This window comes from Leucoraja erinacea, chromosome 16, assembly GCF_028641065.1.
Source record: "Leucoraja erinacea ecotype New England chromosome 16, Leri_hhj_1, whole genome shotgun sequence".
Taxonomy (NCBI): domain Eukaryota; kingdom Metazoa; phylum Chordata; class Chondrichthyes; order Rajiformes; family Rajidae; genus Leucoraja; species Leucoraja erinaceus.
This window is the reverse complement of record NC_073392.1, coordinates 25,970,681-25,994,558: the sequence shown is the minus strand read 5'-3', so window position 1 is coordinate 25,994,558 and position 23,878 is coordinate 25,970,681. Positions and strand designations below refer to the sequence as shown.

The 23,878-nt window shown below is 45.6% G+C and overlaps 1 protein-coding gene across 2 annotated transcripts; it reads left to right on the top strand.

The window, feature by feature from the left end:
• The first annotated feature begins 54 nt into the window (after positions 1–54).
• Positions 55–20,661, top strand: kbtbd12 (kelch repeat and BTB (POZ) domain containing 12). Of its 2 annotated transcripts, XM_055647966.1 has the most exons (6): positions 55–2,142; positions 4,586–5,794; positions 6,794–7,064; positions 7,576–7,726; positions 14,829–15,026; positions 16,345–20,661. In XM_055647966.1, exons 2-6 carry the CDS (start codon positions 4,716–4,718, stop codon positions 16,512–16,514), a joined length of 1,869 nt encoding a protein of 622 aa, XP_055503941.1. In that variant the 5' UTR covers positions 55–2,142; positions 4,586–4,715; the 3' UTR covers positions 16,515–20,661. The 2 variants fall into 2 exon arrangements, with proteins under 2 accessions (XP_055503941.1, XP_055503940.1); XM_055647965.1 differs by lacking the exon at positions 55–2,142 and having other exon boundaries at positions 3,125–5,794.
• Positions 20,662–23,878: the final 3,217 nt, after the last annotated feature.

The window sequence follows — 23,878 nt, the reverse complement described above, 5'->3', positions numbered from 1 at the left end:
TAATTCTACATTAGAACACTTTTGCACCAAAGTTCTTTCATTGATTGAATTGTAAGATTAGTATGAGTGTCAGGGGTTATGGGGAGAAGGCAGGAGAATGGGGTTGAGAGGGAAAGATAGATCAGCCATGATTGAATGGCGAAGAGAAACTTAATGGGCCAAATGGTCTAATTCTGCTCTTATGAGTTCATAAGATAGACCCTGGAGATAGGTCCTTCGGCCCGCCGAGTCCGCACGGACCAGTGATCACCCCATACACTAGCACTATCCTACACACTAGGGACAATTTACACTTTTACCAAAACCAATTGATCTACACGACCAGCGATCACCCCATACACTAACCGACACACACCAGGGATAATTTTACAACTTAGCAAAACCTAATTAACCTACAAACCTCTACGTCTTTCGAGTGTGGGAGAAACCCATGCGGTCGCAGGGAGAACGTACAAACTCCATACAGACACCACCTGTAGTCAGGATCAAACCCGGGTCTCCTCTGACGCTGTAAGGCAGCAACTCTACCGCTGCACCACTGTGCCACACCACCCATTCATGTTCGTTTTCCCACTTTCTCATCAACTCCTTACACACTAGCAGCAACTTACAGAGATCAATTAAACTACAAGCCCACATGACTACACGCGGTCACAGGGAGAATGTGTAAACTCCACACACATACACAGACAGCCCCCGAGGTCTGGATCGAACCTGGATCTCTGATGCTGCGAGGCAGCAGCTCTAACAGCTGCACCACTGTACTGCCCTCTAATTTTTTATCTTTCAGTTTCAGCAATGAATGCCCTATCTGAACTTCCCCTTGAAAGAGTCTAAGGATCTGAAGAAGGATCTGACCTAAAAGGCTGTCTGTTCATTTCCCTCCACAGATGCCGCCTTACGTGCTGTGTTCCCGTTTTGCCTTAAAGTGATGGGAAAGTAATTTCAAAGGGAATTGCTGGGACATTTATGTTAATCACATGATACTTGGTGAGAGTGAGGAGTGATCTTATGGAGGTGTACAAGAGCACGAGTGGAATAGAGAGGGTAATTGCACAGAGTTTTTTACCCATTGAGGGGGAATCGAGAACCAGAGTAAGGAGGTTTAACCTGAGAGGGGAAACATTTAACAGGAACCTGAGGGGGTAATGTTTTTACACATATGTGAGTACATAGAACAAGCTGCCAGAAGAGGTAAGTGAGGCAGCTACGATAACATCATTTAACAGACATTTGGACGCAAAGTGCTGGAGTAACTCGGCAGGTCAGGCACCATCTCTGGAGAGCATGGATAGGAGATGTTTTGGCTTGAGACCCTTCCTCAGACTGTACCAGTTGCGCTAAAGACATTCAGACAGGTACATAGTAGGAAATATTTAGAGGAATGTGGGCCAAATACGGGCAAGTGGGACGACTAGAGGAGAAGGGGCATCTTGGTTGACATGGGAAAATTGGGTCAAATGGCCTGTTTCCGTGCTGTAAGACTCTATCAAAACTTAAGAGAGACACAAAATGCTGGAGTAACTCGGTGGGACAGGCAGCATCTCTGGAGAGAAGGAATGGGGTGACGTTTCAAGTTGAGACTAACGAAGGGTCTCGACTCGAAACGTCACCCATTCCTTCTCTCCAGAGGTGCTGCCTGTTCTTATGAGTTGCTCCAGCATTTTGTGTCTATCTTCGGTTTAAACCAGAATCTGCAGTTCCTTCCTACACATCCAATCAAAACTTCATGGCAGCTGGTAAAACTACATCCCCCACAATGCCCCAGATTGGTCAGCGTGATTGACACCAGTATAAGGCAATAGCAAGATTGTTCCTGGGAGAGGGGAGGAAGTTGTGACGTAGATATGGACCAATCCGTCAATGCTACACAGGCAGGACATGAAATAGCCTGATCTTGTAACTTCAAGGAAAGATAAATCAGGATTTTAATGTATTTTCTATTACCTATGGGACTATGTAAAATGTTGCAGTGATAAAGCAAAAGTATTGATGAGTTCTGAACAAGTTCTCTCTCTCTCTCTCTCTCTCTCTCTCTCTTCCTTCAGCCACTCCTGACTGCCCTTGCCATTGAAAGTTGTCAATTGGATTGGGCAAAGTTCCTGATATCCTCAGCAGGATTTTAACGAAATTGCTTTGTAGGTAAGCAAAGAATAATTTCTTAAAAAGGCAGTGTTTTTGCTCTCTACAGTCATTTGAAATTTGTCTCTGTCAATAAACTCTGATTTTCCGTCCAGTGGATGTTGTCAGCAGTGGTGTCGATGTCCACAGTCTATTTTTAATCCTCGGTCATTAAGGCATGTGGATCGTGTAGATGTCTAAATGCGTTTACAGTTTGTTCTCTTGTAAAATCTGCTTTTATGACCCAAAACAAAAATGAAGGCACTTCATATTGGAATCAGCACAGGGTTAAAAATAAATGGAACATAGAACTGTGCAGCACAGGAACTGGTGCTTTGGCCCACAATGTCCATGCCGAACATGATGCCAAGTTAAACTAATCCCTCCTGCCTGCACATGATCCACATCCCCCAATTCCCTGCATATCCATTGCCTGTCTAAAAGTCTCCTAAATGCCACTATCGTATCTGCCTCCATCATCACCCCCGGCAGTATGTTCCAGGCCCTCACCACTCTGTGTTAAAAAAAACCCGCCCCGCACATCTCTATTAAACTTTCCGATAGAGCTGCACTATGACTTCCTGATTTTTAATTTCAATGCCCCTAACAATGAAGGTAAGCATACAACATTCCCTCTTTACTACCTTATCTATGTGCTGCCACCTTCAATGAACTATGAACTTGGACTCCAAGGTCCCACTGCACATCAATGATGTTAAGGGGCTTGCCATTAATTGGATACTCTTTCCTTACATTCAAGCTCCCAAAGTGCAACACCTCACAATTGCTCCAGTCAAACTCCATCTGCCTTTTCTCCGCAAATTTATGCAGCTGATCAAGCTTCTGCTGTATCTTCTGACGGCCTCTGTCACTGTCTGCAACTCCTCCAATTCTGGTGTCATCAGCAAACTTACTCACCAACCCATCTACATTGATATCTAGGTCATTTATATATATATATATTACATACAGGAGAGGTTCCAGCACAGATCCATGAGAACTCCACTAGTTAGAGACCTCCATCCAGAATATTTACCTTCCACCACAATACTGTCTTCTATGAATAAGCCAGTTTTGAATCCAGATGACCAAGTCATCGTGAATCCTGTACATCTTAACTTCTGAATCAGCCTACCACGAGGGACCTTATCAAAATCCTTACTAAAATCCATGTATACAACATCCACCACCATATCTTAATTGATTTCCTTCGTCACCTCCTCATAATGAGACGTGATCTGCCATGCACAAAGCCGTGCTGACTCTCCATAATTAACCATTCCCTTCCCGATGGCAGTAAATCCTATCTCCAAGAATCGTCTCCGATACGTTCCCTACAACTGACTTGAGGCTCACCGGCTTATAGTCTCCCTGGATTCTCTCTTAAACAAAGGAACATTGGCCACTCTGCAGTCATCTGGCACCTCGCTAGTGGCTACAGATGAAACAAAGATCCTCATCAAGGGCCCCACATTCTCCTCTCGTTGTCTCATAGAAATATAGAAACATAGAAAATAGGTGCAGGAGGAGGCCATTCAGCCCTTCGAGCCAGCACCGCCATTCATTGTGATCATGTCTTTCTCAATAACCTGGGATAGATCCAATCAGGCCTTAGGGATTTATTCGCCTTAATGTTCTCCAAGGGCCTCAGCACCACCTCCTTCTCGATCTCAAACTGCCCGAGCAGATTTGTATTCTCCACACTGTTCACTCTGTCGTCCTCCAAGTCCTTCTTCTCAGTGATATCTAATATATTAGAACATATTCTTTCACTTCCCGACCACATTCAAAACTTCCTTGATCATCCACGGTTCCTTTCTCCTGCCGAACTAATCCCTCCTCCTTACTGGAACATGCTGATCCTGTACTTTGAGCAGCTGGCCTTTTAAATGCCTCCTACATGTTAGCTGTGGATTTACACAATAACAACTGATCCCAATCTCCCCTCCTTAACTCCTGCCTAATGACATTGTAATCGACCTTGCCCCAATTAAGTACCTTCACCCAACAACCAGACGTGTCCATATTCAAAACAATTGAGCTATTGCGATAGATTGGTCCAACCCGTCATTTCTTCTCTCCCCCACCAGGCAGAGGGTACAGACGCTTGAAAGCGTGCACCCCCAGACTAAGGAAATGCTTCTTCTCCTCCATTATCAGGGTTCTGAACGGTCCATCCATAGACTAGGATACTGTCTGATTCACCTCTACCCAAATGTGGATGTTGGACTTTGGAACTGATGTGCTACAATGCTGAGAACTATATTCTTTATCTTCTCCGTGGCTCTACCTATTGTACTTGAGCTTGACTTGCTTGTATTTATGTTAGCTTTTCACTATGCCTTGGTACACGTGACAATAATAAACCTAAGCATCTATAGTCGGACAGCGGACTATCTGAGTATTCTTGGATGTGGGTAACAGGAAGTTCTGAATAACACATCTTTTATCTGTCTATTTACAGGCAATGAAGGTTTGCGTTACAACCTTCGCTGGTGTTAGAAATTGAGTTGTCTTCAATATAACCCCGTCCCATGCAGTAACAGTGAATGTCCATATCACCAAGCCTTATGAAAGCCTAATTAAAACTGAGAATGGCATCCGCTGTGGAGATGGTGAGCAACGTCAAAGTCAAACACAGCTTGGACTTGCTCCAACGCATCATTAACATGAGAGAGTCCGATGAGTTGACCGATGTGGTGCTAGTGACCCAGGGGTCCAGATTCCCCTGCCACCGGGTTCTTCTGGCTGCGTTCAGCCCTTATTTCAAAGCCATGTTCACCTGCGGCCTGGCAGAATGTAGTCAGAGGGAGGTGGCTCTCCATGATGTGCAGCCGGAGAGCGTGGTCACCATCCTTGACTACATGTACAGTTCGGAACTGCACCTCACCAACGCCAACGTCCAAGGAGTGGCCACCATGGCCTATTTCCTCCAGATGGAAGGTATTTTCACTGCCTGCCAGAAGTATATGTTGGATCACATGGATGCCTCCAATTGCCTCGGGGTTTACTACTTTGCAAAGCAACTCGGGGCTGAAGAGCTGTCCGAGCAAGCGAGCCGGTATCTCCACCGGCACTTTGCCGAAGTCTGCTTGCAGGAGGAAGTTCTGGAGGTGGAGGAACACCAGTTGCTGCCCTTGATCTGCTCCGACGATCTGAACATTTCCCGTGAGGAGACCATCCTGGATTTGGTCCTCCGCTGGGTCAACCACGACCGCAGACCGCGGGCGGCACACCTGGTGCAACTCTTGAACCAGGTCCGCTTGGTGCTCATCAGTCCCACCTTCCTGAGGGAGACCCTGAAAAGGAATACTGTCCTGTTGAGCAACGTGGAATGCTATAACATGATTCAGGTCACTCTGGAGACCATCCACAAGGCAGAGCAGCAACCCTCCCTCAGTCTACGTTACGGGATGGAAAGCACTGATCTCCTCCTTTGCATTGGCGTCAACGGCCAAGGCATAAAATCAAGGCACCGCAGTTACACTGAAACCAACTACTGCTATGCGCCCAAGACAAAGAAGTCCTGCTACATTGTGTCACCAAGTTATGGTGAAACTTTGAGCTACGTTTGCACAGGAGTTGTGACAGAGAATAATGACATTATTTTAACTGGGGAGGCCGGAGTGTCAAAGCTATCCAGGCAAAAGACGAAGGACGTCGAAATAGTGAGGTGCGTACCGTGGGTGAATTTCTTCACCTCAAGGAAGAAGTTGGGTGATAGGCTTCCAAGTAGCCATTTCCCGCGTATCCATGTGTGTAACCAAAAGCATCTTAAACGCCACTATTGTATCTGCCTCCACCACACAGCCTGTAAACAAAAACTTGTCCTGTGCGTCTCGTTTATTAGTTTAGTTTATTATTATCACTTGTACAGGGAAAAACTGTTTGTGTTGCGTGCTATCCAGTCAACAGAAAGACTATATATGATTACAATCAACCGTCCACAGTGTACAGATACAGGATAAAAGGAATAACGTTTAGTGCAAGATAAAATCCAGTAAAGTCCTAGTAAAGATGTCCTGAGGGTCTTCAATGAGGTAGATGGTAGCTCAGGACCACTTTCTAGTTGGTGAAAGGATGGTTCGGTTGCCTGATAACAGCTGGGAAGAATGTCCCTGAGGTATGCATTTTCATAAGTTCATAAGTTAAAGGGGCAGAATTAGGCCTTTTGGCCCATCGAACCTGCTCCACCATTCAATTATGGCTGATCATTTTTTCTCTGTAAACCCCATTCTCCTGCCTTCTCCCTGTAACCATTGGCATCCTTACTAATCAAGAATCTGTCAATCTCTGCTTTAAAAATACTCAATGACTTGGCCTCTACATCCGTCTGTAGCAATTAATTCCACAGATTCACCACCCTCAGGCACACAGGGGCAAAGCGGTAGAGTTGTTGCCTTGCAGCCAGAAACCCAGGTTCGATCCTGACTACGAGTGCTATCAGTACGGAGTTTGCATGTTCTCCCTGTGGCTGCATGGGTTTTCTCTGGGTGCTCCGGTTTCCTCCCACACTCCAAAGACATACAGGTTTGTAGGTTAATTGGCTTTGGTAAAATTGTAAATTGTCCCCGGTGTGTTGGATAGTGCAAGTGTATGGGGTAATTGGTGGTCAGTGCAGACTCAACGGGCGCTGTATCTCTAAAGTCTAAAAGTCTCCCCCTGACCTCAGGTACCACGTTCGAGGGAGTCAGCAGTGGGAGAGAGTGTACTCTGCTCCATTCCGAGAGCTCTATAGCTTGGGGACAGCCCAAGGCTGCCTATACCTGATCGGAGGGCAGATGAAGCTCAAGAATCGGTATGCCATCACAAACTGCGTGGACAAGTTGGTCCTGGAGACGGGCCAGTGGAGGAGCACCGCACCCCTGCCTTTGCCACTGGCGTGTCACGGTACGGTCGCCGTGGGCAACCAGATCTACGTGATGGGAGGATGGACGCCACAGGTTAAGTTGCACGTCGAGTTACGCCGGCTGCTTTAGCACGTGATGCTCCCGAGAGTCATGTCAAGAGCGTTTAATTGGCATATGTACCAGCAACAGAACAATGATATCGGGCGGCACAGTGGTAGAGCCCCTGCATCACAATGCCAGAAACCTGGGTTTGATCCTGACTGTGGGTGCTGACTGTACGGAGAAAACCCACGCGGTGACAAGGAGCACGTACAAACTCCGTACAGACAGCACCCTTAGTCTGGATCTAACCCGGATCTCTGGTGCTGTAAGGCAGCAACTCTACCACTGTGCCACCCCGCTGTAAAACATGCACCTCCGACAAACACCCCACCCCCATACATGGGTCTTCTTCAACCAACCCCCGTGTCAGCTAAACAGATGTCCTGTTACCTTTTGACCTAATTTTATTCTTTGACACTTGTCCATGTGGGAATGTTCTCCATGCTGCTCTGCCTCTCTGGTTGCCATCTTGGCGTTACCTGCCGTTCTCCCTAACCCACAGATGGACCTTCCCGATGATGAACCCGAGTGGCTCAGCAACAGAATGTTTCGCTACGACCCCAGGAGGGACAGGTGGACCGAGTGTGGGCGCATGGAATTCTCCAAGTATCGTTTCAGCACAGCTGTCCTCAACGGAGAGATCTACGTCATGGGTAAGGAACCATAGTAGGTTTATTATCGTCACGTTTACCGAGGTACAGTGAAAGCTTTGTTCTGCAGGTTATCCAGACAGACCAGATAATACCAGGGATCAGTAGGAAGGAACTGCAGATGTTGGTTTGAACCAAAGATAGATACAAAAAACCAGAGTAACTCAGCAGGTCAGAGAGCATCTCTGGAGAAAGGGAATAGGTGACGTTTCAGGTCGAGACCCTTCTCCCGGTTGTCAACCATTTCAACTCCCCTTCCCATTTCCATACTAACCTTTCTGTCCTGGGCCTCCTCCATTGTCAGAGTGAGGTCACACACAAAATGGGAGACCACCCCTAGCAACCTGTTCCAGGCACCCACCTTCTTCTGTTAAACTTGCCCTGCACATCTCTTTTATACTTTCCCCATTTCACCTGAAAGCTATACCCTCTTGTCTGATATTTCCAAGCTGGGAAAAGACACGGAAATATACCCTATCTATATCTTTCATAATTTTATATACTTTTATCAGGTCTCCTCTCAAACCGGCATGCAGGTGACAACAATACAGGATTGTCCAAACTCTTCCTTCTAGCTAATACTTTCTAATCCAAGTTCAAGTTCAAGTGAGTTTATTGTCATGTGTCCCTGTATAGGACAATGAAAGTCTTGCTTTGCTTAAGCACACAGAAAATAATAGGCATTTACTACAAAACAGATAAATGTGTCCATATACCATGATATAAATATATACACACATGAATAAATAAACTGGTAAAGTGCAAATAACAGAAAGTGGTTATTAATAATCAGAGTTTTGTCCGAGCCAGGTTTAATAGTCTGATGGCTGTGGGGAAGTAGCTATTCCTGAACCTGGTTGTTGCAGCCTTCAGGCTCCTGTACCTTCTACCTGAAGGTAGCAGGGAGATGAGTGTGTGGCCAGGATGGTGTGGGTCTTTGATGATACTGCCAGCCTTTTTGAGGCAGCGACTGCGATAGATCCCCTCGATGGAAGGAAGGTCAGAGCCGATGATGGACTGGGCAGTGTTTACTACTTTTTGTAGCCTTTTCCTCTCCAGGGCGCTCAAATTGCCGAACCAAGCCACGATGCAACGGTCAGTATGCTCTTGACTGTGCACCTGTAGAAGTTAGAGAGAGTCTTCCTTGACAAACCGACTCTCCGTAATCTTCTCAGGAAGTAGAGGCGGTGATGAGCTTTTTTGATAATTGCGTTAGTGTTCTCGGACCAGGAAAGATCTTCAGAGATGTGCACGCCCAGGAATTTGAAGTTCTTGACCCTTTCAACCATCGATCCGTTGATATAAATGGGGCTGTGGGTCCCCCTCCTACTCCTTCCAAAGTCCACAATCAGTTCCTTGGTTTTGCTGGTGTTGAGGGCCAGGTTATTGCGCTGGCACCATATGGACAGTTGCTCGATCTCCCTTCTATATTCTGACTCATCCCCATCAGTGATACGCCCCACAATAGTGGTGTCGTCAGCGAACTTGATGATGGAGTTCGCACTGTGGTTTGCTTGTGGTTTGCAGTCATGGGTATAGAGTGAGTACAGCAGGGGGCTGAGCACGCAGTCTTGAGGTGCTCCCGTGCTGATTGTTATCGAGGTTGATACATTTCCACCAATACGAACAGACTGTGGTCTGTGGATGAGGAAGTCGAGGATCCAGTTGCAGAGGGATGCGCAGAGACCCAGTTCTGCGAGTTTGGTAACCAGTTTGGAGGGGATGATTGTGTTAAATGCCGAGCTGTAATCAATGAATAACAGCCTGACATATGAGTTTTTGTTGTCCAAGTGGTCCAGTGCGGAGTGGAGGGCCAGCGAGATCGCATCCACCGTTGATCTGTTGTGGCGGTACGCGAACTGCAGTGGGTCCAGGTTTTTGTCGAGGTAGGAGTTGATTTGCTCCATGATCAACCTCTCAAAGCACTTCATCACCACCGGCGTTAGTGCCACTGGTCGATAGTCATTGAGGCACGTCACCTTACTCTTCTTGGGCACCGGTATAATTGATGCCCTTTTAAAGCAGGTGGGGACCTCAGACCTCAGAAGTGAGAGGTTGAAAATGTCCGTAAAAACTCCCGCCAGTTGGTCCGCACAGGTTTTTAGAACACGACCGGGTATACCATCAGGTCCAGGTGCTTTTCGGGGGTTCACCCCTCTGAAGGATTTCCTGACATCGGCCTCTGTGACTGAGACTGAAATGCCATCACAGCAAATGGGGGATCGGGAAGGCACATCAGTATTCTCCCTGTCAAAGCGTGCGTAAAACGCATTGAGCTCGTCAGGGAGTGATGTTACACCGACATTCGAGCTGCCTCCTGGTTTCGCCTTGTAGGAGGTGATTGCATTCAGGCCCTGCCACAGCTGCCGAACATCTGTCTCGTCCTCCAGTTTGGAGCAGAAGTCCCTTTTGGCCTTTTTGATGGCCTTACCAAGGTCGTATCTGGTCTTCATGTAGGCCACTGTATCATTCGAGGTGAATGCCCTGTGTCTGGACTTCAGGAGAATGCGGATCTCAAAATTCGTCCAAGGTTTCTGATTGGGAAACACTCGGAAGGTTTTTGTAGGGATGCATTCCTCCACACATTTCTTTATGAAGTCTGTAACGACTGTGGCATATTCGTTCTAGTCTGTTGCCGAGTCCTTGAACATTGCCAAGTCTACAGACTACAAACAGTCCTGGAGTTGTTCTTCTTCTAGTAGGGAGAGGGGGCCGAAGTCCCCTGCGCTTCATTCTGACCTGAAGTCCTGCCCGACGGCCACGTTTCCGGACACAATGGAGGCTTCCCCTTTGTTTCCAGGTACTGTACTTGCTGTACCTGCTGTTTCTGCGGACCTGCTCTGGAACGGGGATTCCCTCACAGACAGCAGCTCCAGCTCCTTAACGAACAGGGGTTCCCTCAAAGTCGACAGCTCCAGCTCCGTTGTTCCTGGAAGATCCAGCCCGTCGGGTCTGGGGGTCACCCCGGGGTTTCAAGATACAGTACCTGTGACCCACAGTCGGGTCGGGAGTTCCACAGCCAGCGTGGGAATGTTTAAAGTCCGGGGTTCCCGCAGCTGCCAGAATCCAGACACATTCTGCTCAAGGTTATAGAGGGACCTGAGACACAGTTGAAATAGTGTTATACAGCAAGAAAACAGGCCTTTCAGCCCAACACGTCCAGTTTTTTAGATTAGATTAAATTAGAGATATATCATAAAAACAGACCCTTTGGCCGACGGTCTAACAGACCCTTCGGCCCTCTGACCATCCGTTCCCACCAGTTCTATGTTATCCCACTTTTGCACCCACTTCCTACACACTAGGGCCAATTAACAGAGGCCAATTAACCTACAAACCTGCACGTCTTTGGGACGTGAGAAGAAACCTGAGCTCCCGGAGAACCCACTTGGTCACAGGGAGAACATGCAAGTTCCACACAGACAGACAGCACCCGAGGTCAGGATCGAACCTGGGTACCTGGCACTGTGAGACAGCAGATCTACCAGCAACGTCACCGTGCTGCCCTGCCCTTCGTCCGCATTAGATTTCATCTGCCACATGCCTGCCCATCCCACCTGTACACCCATGCCCTCTTGCTAGCCTCTCACTGTGTCAACATCTCCTGCATCCAACTAATGCAGTGTCACAATGCAAAATTTCAGACAGCTTTTCGGAAGTAGACAGTTCTCGAAATGACAGGAATGTGGGAAGAACGTACATCTGGAAGAGATGAAGAGCCAGACCTGAAACAGGAAGGGAAAGCAAAGATCGCGCGTGCAGATCTGTTGGAAGTTGCTCATGAAGGAAAGATTGCCCCTTAAACAATTAAGCCTTTATCATGAAGTGAAAGCATTCTAACGTGGGTGGGACGTGCTTTAATGAGCACTCAATGAGAAGCTTTCTCTGTCTCTGTAAAGTTCAGCAACAATGTTAATCTGCGGCCCTTAATGTGTGTGTGGCTGTTCCCACCAGATTAAAGCACGTCGGCATGTCACAGGGACCTCTTGCTTGGAACCAATCCAAACGTATCTCAATTGCAGCAGCATTTAGTGAACAATCAAAGCTTTTTTCCCTTTTGATTTATTTTACAAATATGGTTATGTCCTGGAGTTAACTTACAGTTGAGTTGTGTGCGATAGAACAGAACAGGAAAGTGACTGTAGGAATTATAGAGCAATGGAGGTTCATTACTTGGGGTCACATAATGAAATCTGGCTATGATAGTCAGAGACCAGATGAAAAAAATGATTTACCATCTGTATCTTTAGAGTTTAGTTTAGGGTTTAGAGATACAGCATGGAAGCAGACCCTTTGGCCCACTGAGATCATTCCATACACTAGTTCTATCCTACATACTAGGGACAATGTACAGAAGACAATTAATCTACAAACCTGTACATCTTTGGAGTGTGGGAGGAAACCGGAGCACTCGAAGAAAACCCACACGGTCACAGGGACAAAGTACTAACTCTGAACAGATAGCACCCGAGGTCTGGATTGAACTGGGTCTATAGCCCTCCAGGGCAGCAGCTCTACTGCAGTGCCACAGTAGTGGCCCTGTACAGTTCCCTCGCATATCCCAAAGATGAACTGGATTGTTGGCTAATCAGCCTCAGTAAAATTGCCCAAAGTGTGTCGGGAGTGGATGTGAAAGTGGGATAATGAAGAACTAGTGTGAATGGGTGATCGATGGTTGGCACGGACTCGGTGGGCCGAAGGGCCTGGCTCCATGAGGTATGTCTAATTTACGGCAGGATGGTGGTGCAGCGGTAGATTGGATTGGATTGGATTGGATTCAATTTATTGTCATTGCACTTTTCAGTGCAACAAAATGGTTTAGCCTGCAGTCATAACATAGAATAAATAACAAACACTCAACACAGTTTAAAGTCCCAAAGTCATTGTCTCTTCCCTCCTTGCTCGCCCTCTGCGCTGAGGCAATCCAAGCCTCCGATGTTGTGGCCCCGCCGGATGATGGTAAGTAAGTCCCGCGGCTGAATCCGTGCTCCGCAAACGGGCCGGTTCAAGCTCCGCGGCCCGGGGCGGTCGAAGCTGCCGACCTCCAGTCCAGCGGACGCAGCTGTAGTTGCGGGAGCTCCGGAAAAAACAGGTCACCACCTGTGACCTGCGAGCTCCCGATGATGTCGTCCACTGGCCGGCGGCCGAGCCTCCGAGGCTCCAAAGTCGGGTCGGAAGTTGGGTCGCACCGCAACCACAGCCCCGAAGTCGGCCAGCCTCGCGTTGGTAAGTCCTGGCTCTGCCTCCACAGCCTCGAGGTCGGTCGCAGTTGGAGGCTGCCAGCTCCGCGATAGGCCTCAGCGCAGACGGACACGGAGACGGGGGATATGGCAAGAAAGGTCGCATCTCCCCCCCCCCCGAAAGAAGTCAAAAAACATGTTACACCCACCCCCCACACATACACAACGAAATAAACTGAAATAAACTGCAACAACGGGACAAAAGCCACTTCCGCAGAGTTGCTGCCTACAGCGCCAGAGACCTGGGTACGACCCTGACCATAGGTGCTCCCTGTATGGAGTTTGTACATTTTCCCTGTGACCGCGTGGGTTTTCTCCGGGTGCTCCGGTTTCCACCCATACTCCAAATATGTACAGGTTTGAAGGTAATGTGGCTTCTGGAAAGACCGTGAATTGTCCTTCGTGGGCAGGATAGCGTTAGTGTATGGGGTGATCACTGGTCAGCGCGGACTCGGTGGACAGAGGGGCCTGTTTCCACGCCATATCGCTAAAGTCTAAAGTCTAATCTCCGACTAATGAAGGCAAGCATACTATGTGGTTTCTTTACCAGTCCAGTTCTGTGAGTTAATAAATGCCATTGAAATGAAACTAATTGAGTTGTTCTTAGTAGAGTTTCAACAAATTGAAGGCAGGGAGGAAGAATGTGGCAATTTCATGAGCCAGGACACAAACTGAGAGCTGGATCTTCACGCTGCTGGTTCACCACAGGGGTGACCTGTGTTAGTTAATGTGTCTGAATATCCCATAGTCTAGCCTGCCAAACTGGCTGAGTTCATACAACTTGTGGTTGATGTGATAAGACAGTGTCATAACACTGACGGTACACAAAATTGCTGGAGAAACTCAGCGGGTGCAGCAGCATCTATGGAGCGAAGGAAACAGGCGACGTTTCGGGCCGAAACCCTTCTTCTTGAACACGTCATAACACTGACATCAGCTACAGAATACAAATATTATTATAATTGTCTCAATCAGCTATGTACCAGACTGATTTGTGTTTACTTTGTACTTTAGAGATGCAGTGCGGGAAGAGGCCCTTCTGACCACTGAGTCTATGCAGACCAGCGATCACCCCATACACTAACCTATACACACTGGTGGACAACTTTACAACTCACCAAAGCTAATTAACCTACAAACCTGTATGTCTTTGGAGTGAGGGAGGAAACTGGAGCACCCGGAGAAAATCCATGCAGTCACAGAGAGAACGTACAAACTCCGTACAGACAGCACCCGTAGTCAGGATTGCACAGTACTGTTGAGTCACTGCGCCACCTTACTGTGTTTAAATGTGACAGGAATTACTCTTTGTCACTTACTCCAACCATCTACTAATCAAACACTCTCTCGCCTGCATGCAGCCTCTCCTGTGCCCAACCTGGACTTGCATCTCCCTTCTTTCTATCCTCCCCTCCCCTCCCCTACTTTCCTTCCTCTGGCCTCACAATTTGCAACTCTTCAATCAGTCTGTCTCACACCTTCTGAATTAAAGCTGGCCTTTGTTCCAACCATCTGCCTATCAAGCCTCCCCATCTCCTGTGTCCACCTAATGCCTGACATGCTTTGTCCTGCCTCTCCCCTCTCTTAGCTTTCTTTCACCTCATTCTTACAATACGTCTGAAGAAGGGTTTTGACCCAAAACGTCATGTTCTTCAGAGATGCTGCCTGACCCGCTGGGTTACTTCAGCACTTTGTGTCCTTTTGTGTATTAATGAGCATCTGCAGTTCTTTGTTTAAACTGCATACAATGATAATACCTTATTCGATTATAGCGGACAATCAGCAATAACGGACACCACCCCCCCCCCCCCCCCCCTCCTTATGGTCTGTTATAACGAGGGTTTACTGTAATTATTTTACTTCAGGTGGGATAGGCTGCCAGGGAGTGGACCGTGGGCAGGCCAGGAGGTGTTTGGATGCAGTGGAGATATACAACCCGGATGGAGATTTCTGGAGGAAGGGACCTCCGCTACCAACACCCATTCTGTCGCTCAGAACCAACTCTACAAACGCCGGGGTGGTGGACGAGAAGCTGTACGTCTGTGGGGCCTTCCGCGGCGCAGGTAAAACAACCGCCCGTAATTTGAGCAAACCCGACAAACAAATGTAGTGAGGAGAAAACAAACTCAATGCATTTGGAATATCGTGATAAATTTTGGGCACCAAATCTGAGGAAGGATGTGCTGACTCTGGAGGGGGTCCAGAGTAGGTTTACAAGAATGATCCCAGGAATGAGTGGGTTAGCCTGTTAGATGGCACTGGGCCTATACTTGCTGGAGTTTAGAAGAACGAGGGGGGACCTCATTGAAACATACAGAATAGTGAAAGGCTTGGATAGAGTAGATGTGGCGAGGATGTTTCCACTCGTGGGAGAGTCTAGGATTAGAGGTCATAGCCTCAGAATTAAAGGACATTCTTTTAGGAAAGATGAGGAGAAATCTCTTTAGTCAGAGGTTGGTGTATCTGTGGAATTCTTTGTCACTGAAGGCTCGGGAGGCCATTAGTGGATAATATTAAGGCAGAGATATAGATTCTTGATTAGTACAGGTGTCAGAGGTGATAGGGAGAAGGCAGGAGAATTGGGTTGGGAGGGAGAGATAAATCAGCCATGATTGAATGGCGGAGTAGACTTGATGGGCTGAATGGCCTAATTCTATTCCTATCACATGATCTTATGAAGAGATAAGAAGCCTGGATAGAGTGGATGTGGAGAAGACGTTTCCAGAATAAAAGGGCGCACCTTTAGAATGTAGATGAGGAGGAATTTCTTTAGCCAGTGGGTAGTGAATCCGTGGAATTCATTGCCGCAGACGGCTGCGGAGGCCAAGTCATTGGGTAGTTTTCAAGTGGAGATTGACAGATTCTTGATTAGTAAGGGTGGCAAAGGTTATGGGGAGAAGGCAGGAGAATGGGGTTGCGAGGGAAAGATAGATCAGCCATGATTGAATGTTGGAGTAGACTCAATGGCTAATGGCCTAATTCTGCTCCTATGACCAGAATTTCTAAAGACAATGGGGAATTAGCTGCTGGAGGAGGTAGTTCAGTTGAAAGGCCTGTTTCCACGCTGTATGACAAGACTCAAAACCTATTTACAGATTATTTGCGTTGTATGACTCTCCCACCCTGGTCCTCTTGCTAATTTCACCATTTGCATTCCTTCGTTATCACCTTGTCCCCAGCCAACAAGGACCATTGTGGGCTCCACCTTTACTGAGTCACTGATGGAGGCTCAGCTTTGTTCTGTACCTCCACATACCTTTAGTTTCTCCCTCACTGATGTCTCGACTCGAAACGTCACCTATTCTTTTTCTCCAGAGATGCTGCCTGACCCACTGAGTTACTCCAAAATTTTGTGACCTCTCTTCATTGCTCTTTCCTTAGATCGACATGAAGTCATCGTCAAAGAGATATTGGAATTGAATCCTTGGGAGAATCAGTGGAACGTGGTGGCCCATAATGTCCTCATGCACGACAGCTACGATGTCTGCCTTGTCGCCAGACTCAACCCCAGGGACCTCATTCCACCACCTTCTGACGTGGTCGACCAGTGAAAGACGGGCAGAGACTCCATTTGACCTTTATCTAGGGTGGCGTAGCGAGTAGAGCCACTGCCTCACAGCGTCAGATACCCGGGTTCTATCCTCACCTCAGATGTTGTTTGCTGCAGAGTTTGCATGTTCTCCCTGAGAACCATGTGGGTTTCCTCCTGGTGCTTTGGTTTGCTCCCACATCCCAAAGACGTGCGGGTTTAGAGATTAATTGTCTCTTTGTAAGTTGCCCCTAGAGTGTAGGGAGTGAATGAGAAAGTGGTATAATATGGATCTAGTGTGAATGGATGAGCGATGGACAGTTGGACTCAGTGAGCTGAAGGGCTTGTTTCCATGCTGTATCTCTAATTGTTTGAATTTCCTTTTGATAACTGCGCTATAAGTACTAATTTCCGTTTACAATTTACAGAACTGTTATTCTTTTGCAAGTAGGAATTTCTGCAAGTAAGAATGTAGAGATAGCACCCGTGTCAGGATCAAACGCGGGTCTCTTTCGCAGTGAGGCAGCGAGTCTAACTCCACGCCACTGTGCTGCCTCTTGTGATTATCAGATTCCAGAGGTTTGGTGTTGGGCAAGAAAAAAATATTGTCTGTTTGAGCAGTGTGGTTGTAATTAGGGTTTCTATGATGGGAATTATGGTTTATAAATTAGACACAGGGTCTTGGAAGCCAGAAGACATTGTATGAATTATGGAGCGGATCTGCCCTCTTCTGATCGTAGCTTGCACCTGCAACATTGTGGAATTTGTTGCAACTGATCATAACGCTTGGAGAAACAAGGAACTGCAGAAAGAAAAGATTGATAATGGCTGTTCTGCATATTTGATTGATTTAAAGATCAGCAGGGAAACAGGCAGTTCGGTCCATCGAGTCCAAACCGAAGATCGATGGTCTATGTTATCCCTTTTTTCCCATCCACTCCTTATACACTGGGGACAATTTACATAGCCCATTTAACCTACAAACCCACACTTTTTTGCAATGTGGAAGGAAACTGGAGCAATCGGAGGAAACCAATGCGGTTGCAGGATGAACGTGCAAACTCCACACAGACAGCACCAAGATCGAACCGGAGTCTCTGGCCTGTGAGGCTGCAGCTCTACCAGTTGCGCTACTGTGCTGCCCTTGCTGCTGCCAGCCTGATTTCCATTGTACCTGCACCGTGCCGTACTTATGCATATGACAATAAACTTGACTTGAAATTCCCCTTGTTCTATGTATCCCTCTACAAATGAAAACTAACTTGTTACCTCACTTTCACAGTTCTGATTTTAAAAAAATGACCTGAAACATTAACTTTCGTTTTACTTTTAGAAATACAGCATGATAAATAGGCCCTTCGTCCCACCGAGTCCATGGCGACCATCAATCACCCGTTCACACTAGTTCCATGTTATCCCACTTTCTCATCCACTCCCTGCACCCTTCCAATTTACAGAGGTTAATTAACCTGCAAACTTGCACATAGGAGAGAATCCAAAGAAACTTTGTTCCTCTTTCCACAGATTCTGCCCGACGATGAATATTTATTCTGTTCTTATTTCGGATTTTCAGCATACAGTATTTTTTAGAATTTATAAAACATGGATTTATAAATCTATTTTTCTAGTTATATTTTCTTTTTATCTTTGACTTCTTTTTTCAATTGTTAAGGTAAGGAAGGATTGAAATATCAGAGGACTTAATTATGTTTAATTTGTGTTTATTGTATGTTTTGTTTTTATTGGTTCTGTGTATGACTGCAGGCAACATAATTTCGTTCAGACTGAAAGGTCTGAATGACAATAAAGGAATCTAATTCTACAATCTTCCAGATCACAGTAGTGCAGTTGGCAGAGCTGCTGCCTCACAGTGCCAGAGACCGGGGTTCAATCTGAACATCGGGTGCTGTCTGTATGGAGTTTGCACGTTTTCCCTGGGACTGAATGTGTTTTCTCCACGTGCTCCAGTTTCATCCCTCAACCCAAAGACGTGCAGGTGTGTAGGTTAATTGGCCTCTAAAAATTGGCCCTAGTGTGTAAGGATTAGATGAGAATGTGGGAAAACACAGAACTAGTGTGACTGGGTAGTCGATGGGCTCGGTAGACCTATTTCCATGTTATATCCTTCAATCTGTAAAACATTACTGATAAGTGGCAAGAATGCTTTTTATCTAAATCAAATAGCAAAAACGAGAAACAAAAGCAACTGAAACACATAACCTTCAGAAAGTAAATCAAAGCAGACCATTTCTTAAACAATATAGCTCTTAGCAAAGAGTGAACCAGCCATTAGAAGTGTCCTGAAGGAAATCTTTAAACTTTGGGTTTAAAGTTAATCATTAGGTTTATTATTGTTACGTGTATTGAGGTAGAATGAAAAGCTTTGTGCTGTATGCTATCCAAACAGATCAAACAATACTGTGCATAGATATAATCAATTCAGTCAAGTACAAAAGGCAGAATGAAGATACAGAGTGCTGAATATAGTTCCCAGCGTTGTAGCGCACCAATTTCAGAGATAAAGTCCAATGTCCGCAAAGTAGAGACAAAGCTGTATCCTAGCTTATGGAAGGACTGTTGAAATTCCCGATAACAGAGGGGAAGAAACTGTCCCTGAGTCTGGTTTTGCACGCTTTCAAGATTCTGTACCTCTGACGGACAGGAGTAGGAGAAGGAATGACTGGGGTGGAATGGGTTTTGATTAGACTGGGTTTTTTCACGATTTTGAGGGGCATAGATAGGGTAGACGGTCAGAGCTTTTTGAAAATTTAAATACTGGAGGGCATAACAGTAGATGAGAGGGCAATGTTTAAAGGAGACTAGACTAAGTGGGACTGGTTAGGTCCCATGTTCACACGGGAGGGCTGGTCCCCCAACGCAATATTCCACCTCTCCACCAATACCAATATTGGGGGGATTTCTGGAGTGTTGTGTTGTGGGCCGAAGGGACTGGTTTCCAGAGGGATAGTATGGGCATTCTGGGCCGAATGGATTCGTGGGCTGGCAGCTCAGTCACTCAGGCCTGGTGGGCTGGCAGCTCAGTCACTCAGGCCTGGTGGGCTGCCAGCTCAGTCACTCAGGCCTGGTGGGCTGGCAGCTCCGTCACTCAGGCCTGGTGGGCTGGCAGCTCAGAAACTGCCAGAAATTCTGCCCAAAACAGGTAAGAGAGAAGGTGGAGAGGGTGGAGAATCAATTTTAGACCTTTTTCATCTTTTTCTGCAGATCACAGCAATGAAGGAGGAAAGTCTATCCTGGCCTGGAACTCACAGGGAGCCAATGAAGGGAATGAAGCCAATGAAGAGCCACATACTGAGCTGAGGTTTAATATTTGCAGGGGGAATACTTACTTATGGACCGAAAGGATGCCTCCTGGGCTAGTACAAGCTTGATAGGCCAAAGGGACTCTTTAAAAAAAAAATCTCAGTGAAAGACACTTTTTCTGGACTTTTCCTGGCCTGGCACGGGCCTTTTGGGCCAAAATGCTCCTCCTGGCTAATACGGGCATTTTGGGCAAAAGGGACTGGTTTCTCGGCTAATAGAGGCCTTGTGGGCCGATATTAGTGGTTTCAGGCAGGCAAAATACCTCATTTCATTTCCATTTCAATTTCAAGCACAGGGCAGGCCTAACAGCTCATTGCATTTTCATTTCCATTTCCATTTCCATTTCAATTTCAATTTCAAGCACAGGGCAGGCTATATAGCTAATTGCATTTTCATTTCATTTCCATTTCCATTGCAGTTTTAAGCTGAGGGCAGGCCAAACAGCTCATTGCATTTTCATTTCATTTCCATTGCCATTGCAGTTTCAAGCCCAGGGCAGGCAAACAGCTCATTGCATTTTCATTTCATTTCCATTGCCATTGCAGTTTACAACACAGGGCAGACCAAACAGTTCATTGTGTTTTCATTTCATCGGTCGGGACATCTATATCTATATATATTACTAAACTCTCATCTTGTTTGCTTGTTTGTATGCGTGTGAGTGATTTCCCGAAACACAGCCAAAACGGTACAAGACAGCGCTACAATTTTTGGCCCACCTTACCATTGTTCTGCGGTGTGCATTAGCCAAGTTTCATTCAGATTGATGGTATATTTTACAAGCTATTGACATTTTAAACTTTATAAAAAACACTTTACAAAACCACTTTTCCACTAATCCTGCCCATCAGCCATGTTCGACATTACAATGGGATCCCGAATCTCATTTATATAAAAAAATCACGATTAAAAAGAAAACTGTTTTAATCAAATTCTTCTGTTTTCATTAACAACTAACATTGTGTTTAGGTTATTTTAAAGAAAAAACGTGATTTTCATTGAGAATTTTTTTTTTTTTAAGCTCGCAATTTTCATTGTGGGGGGTGGGATGGGGGAGGCGAGGAGTGGGGGAGCAGGGGGATAGAGGGGGAGGAGGAAGGGGGTGTGGAGGGGAAAGTGGGGGAGGTGAGGGATTGGGGGAAGGAGGGAGTGGGGGATAGAGGGAGAGGAGGGCAGTTGGGGAGGTGGGGAGAGTGGGATGGGGAGGTGAGGAGTGGGGGGAGCAAGGAAATAGAGGGAGAGGAGGGTGTAGGGAGGGGAGTGGGATTATTGAGGGAGGGAGTGACTGACAGTAGAGGAAAGACGAGGGAGAGGTGAGGGAGGGGAGAAGGAGAGTGAGGGTGAAGAGGAGAGGTGGGAGTGCTGGGGAATGAGGGGAAATGGAGGAGGATAGTGGTAGGAAGAGGGATGGCGAGGCGCAGTAGGGGGAGGGTTGCCATGATGCATCACAATGGGGATCTCGGGCATCACCACGGGAACCCATCAGCCGCGCCTGCGCAGTTGGGGGCGATGGGTCAGTGGTGGAATATTGCCTTGGGGACGAGCCCAACGGGTGCGCCTGGTCTATTGAGTATAAAAGTCAGGAAGACCTTTTAGGCTGCCATTGGAATATTGCCTGTAGTTTTGGTCGGCCCAATACAGGAAGGATGTGAAGGCTTTGGAGTAGAAGAGGTTTACCTGAAAAAGGGTTTACCTGAAGAAATGTCAGAGGAAATGTCCCGACCCACAACATCACCTATCCACGTTCTCCAGAGATGTTGTTTGACTCACTGAGTTACTCCAGCATTTTGCATTCTTTTGTGTAAACCAACATCTGCAGTTCTTTGTTTCTATATTTTACCTGGATTAGAAACATAGAGAATAGGCCATTCGGCCCTTCGAGCCATTCGATATGATAATGTCTCCAAAATCAGTACCCCGTTCCTGCCTTTTCCACTTATCCCTTGATTAATTGAGCCCTAAGGTAGGTATGTTACAATACTTACCTTCAGCGACACAGCAATTCTGAAACTGGCTGTGTGCACGATTTTGGCGCCTTTGGGGGGGGGGGGGGGGGGGGGGGGGTTAACACACGTTTTCTTTCTTACCTTGTCCTGGATTATATTTGGTTGGAGTGCAAGCTTTTGTTGAAGAATCGTTCCGACGGGCGTTCTGTGTATTTTTTTTTTAATCGCCCGACTCGTTCAGCGCTGGAGTCATTTTAAAATCAGCTTCTAAAGCCGTCAAAGCCGACAATGGGAACAAAAGAAAGCTGTTTATTTTTATGTATAAAAGTGGGCCTTAAGATGCCTTTAGTTCACATTTTAAGTTGCGAAACGGTGATTTAGTCCCCATACCAACCTGCAGTGTTTTTCATGCCAATATGGGGGTCTAAAACACTGCAAACCGCAACATTCCAAATGGTCACGTTCCAGAAAAACCCACTCGCAAGTTGATTTAAATGGCCATTAATTTACAGGTATTAAACATTAAATTCCTTCCATTTGGCATATAAATCCATGACAATGAGATTTAAAAATTAATTCTATTGTGAATTCTTGTGTAAATGTTATTTGGACACTTAGGCTATTTAAAAATGTTAATCTATTCTTAAGAAATTGATAGATGTTTATAATTGAATATTGTAATTAGCTACAATTATATTTCAGGTAAACCTCTTCTACAACCAACTAATTATATGCTTTAATTTAATCTAAGTAAGATTGTTTCATATTTGTTTCAGAATGCTTTAATCTATAACTGAAAATTTATTTCAGCTCTCTTAATTTTTAAGAAAGTGATGGCCATTTGACTGTCCTCGATCACAGCTTTTGTGTTAAGTCAATGGAAAAGCAATAGGGAACAAGTATGAAAATGGCCATAACCATTTTAATACTGAAGATATGAAAGTGAATTAGGTGACAAATTAAACTTCTTTTTATGCTTTATCTGATGGGATAAATTACAGACTTGATTTTTTTAATCTCAAAATTTTGGAACATTGCTAGTAAGAGTAGGTATGTTACAAAACCTACCTGAATCGTCATTAGGAATCTGCCCTCAGCCATGTCGGCGATTTTGGCGCTGTTTGGAGGGGGCGGGTTTTAAACGCGATTTTTACTAGGCTGTACTAATCGCACATGTTCAGCCTAGTAAATCATTAACGAAAAATCGCTGCAAGACCCGGTCGCAAAAGGTATTATTAGTTTTATAGGCCTCGATAATATAGTTCTAATAGTTTTAAAATTACTCTCTGATTCCGCAACTTCTCGCAGCCCCAGGGTTTTATAAAGCAAACAATTAAAGGTATGTACCTTATTTTTACATTAAATGGGGCATATATATAACCCTATATATCAAGTTATCTATAGCGAGTGGTTCATTTTGGGCTTTTTATATCCCGCAGTATTTTTCTCGGCATTTGAGGGCACTAATCCAGCGCTATGTCAACATTCTAAACCAGCGCGTTCCACATGAACCCACTAGAAAGCCGATTTAAATGGGCATTTATTTACAGCAATTGAACACTAAATTCCTTCCATTTGGCCTATAAATTAATGTAAATTAGATATAAAAATCATGTTATATTGTGAATTATTTGTGAATAATCTTTGGACACTTAGGCTATTTAAAAATGTTAATCTTTCCTTAAGAAATGGGCGTTTGACTATCCAAGATCACAGCTTTTTTGTAATGTCCATTGAAAATCAATAGGGAACAAGATGCTAATTTCCGAGTATGAAAATGGTCATAACTTTTTTAATACTTGAGATATGAAAGTGAATTTGGTGTCAAATTAAACTTATTGTTATGCTTTATCTGATGGGGTAAATTGCAGACTTGATTTTTTAAATCTCAAAATTTTGTAACATTGCTAGTAAGAGCTAAATTTCTCTCTTGAAATTTACAGGGTATTAATTTAACCAGGGTATTTAATTTTAAGGAGAGGTTAGACAAACTTGGATTATTTTGTGGGATTATTCCTTTTTCCCAGAAATGACAATGTGAAATACTAGAGGGCATAGCTTTAAGGCGAATGTTCAGGATAACAGTATCAGCAGTTCTTTATGTGTCTATTACTATTGA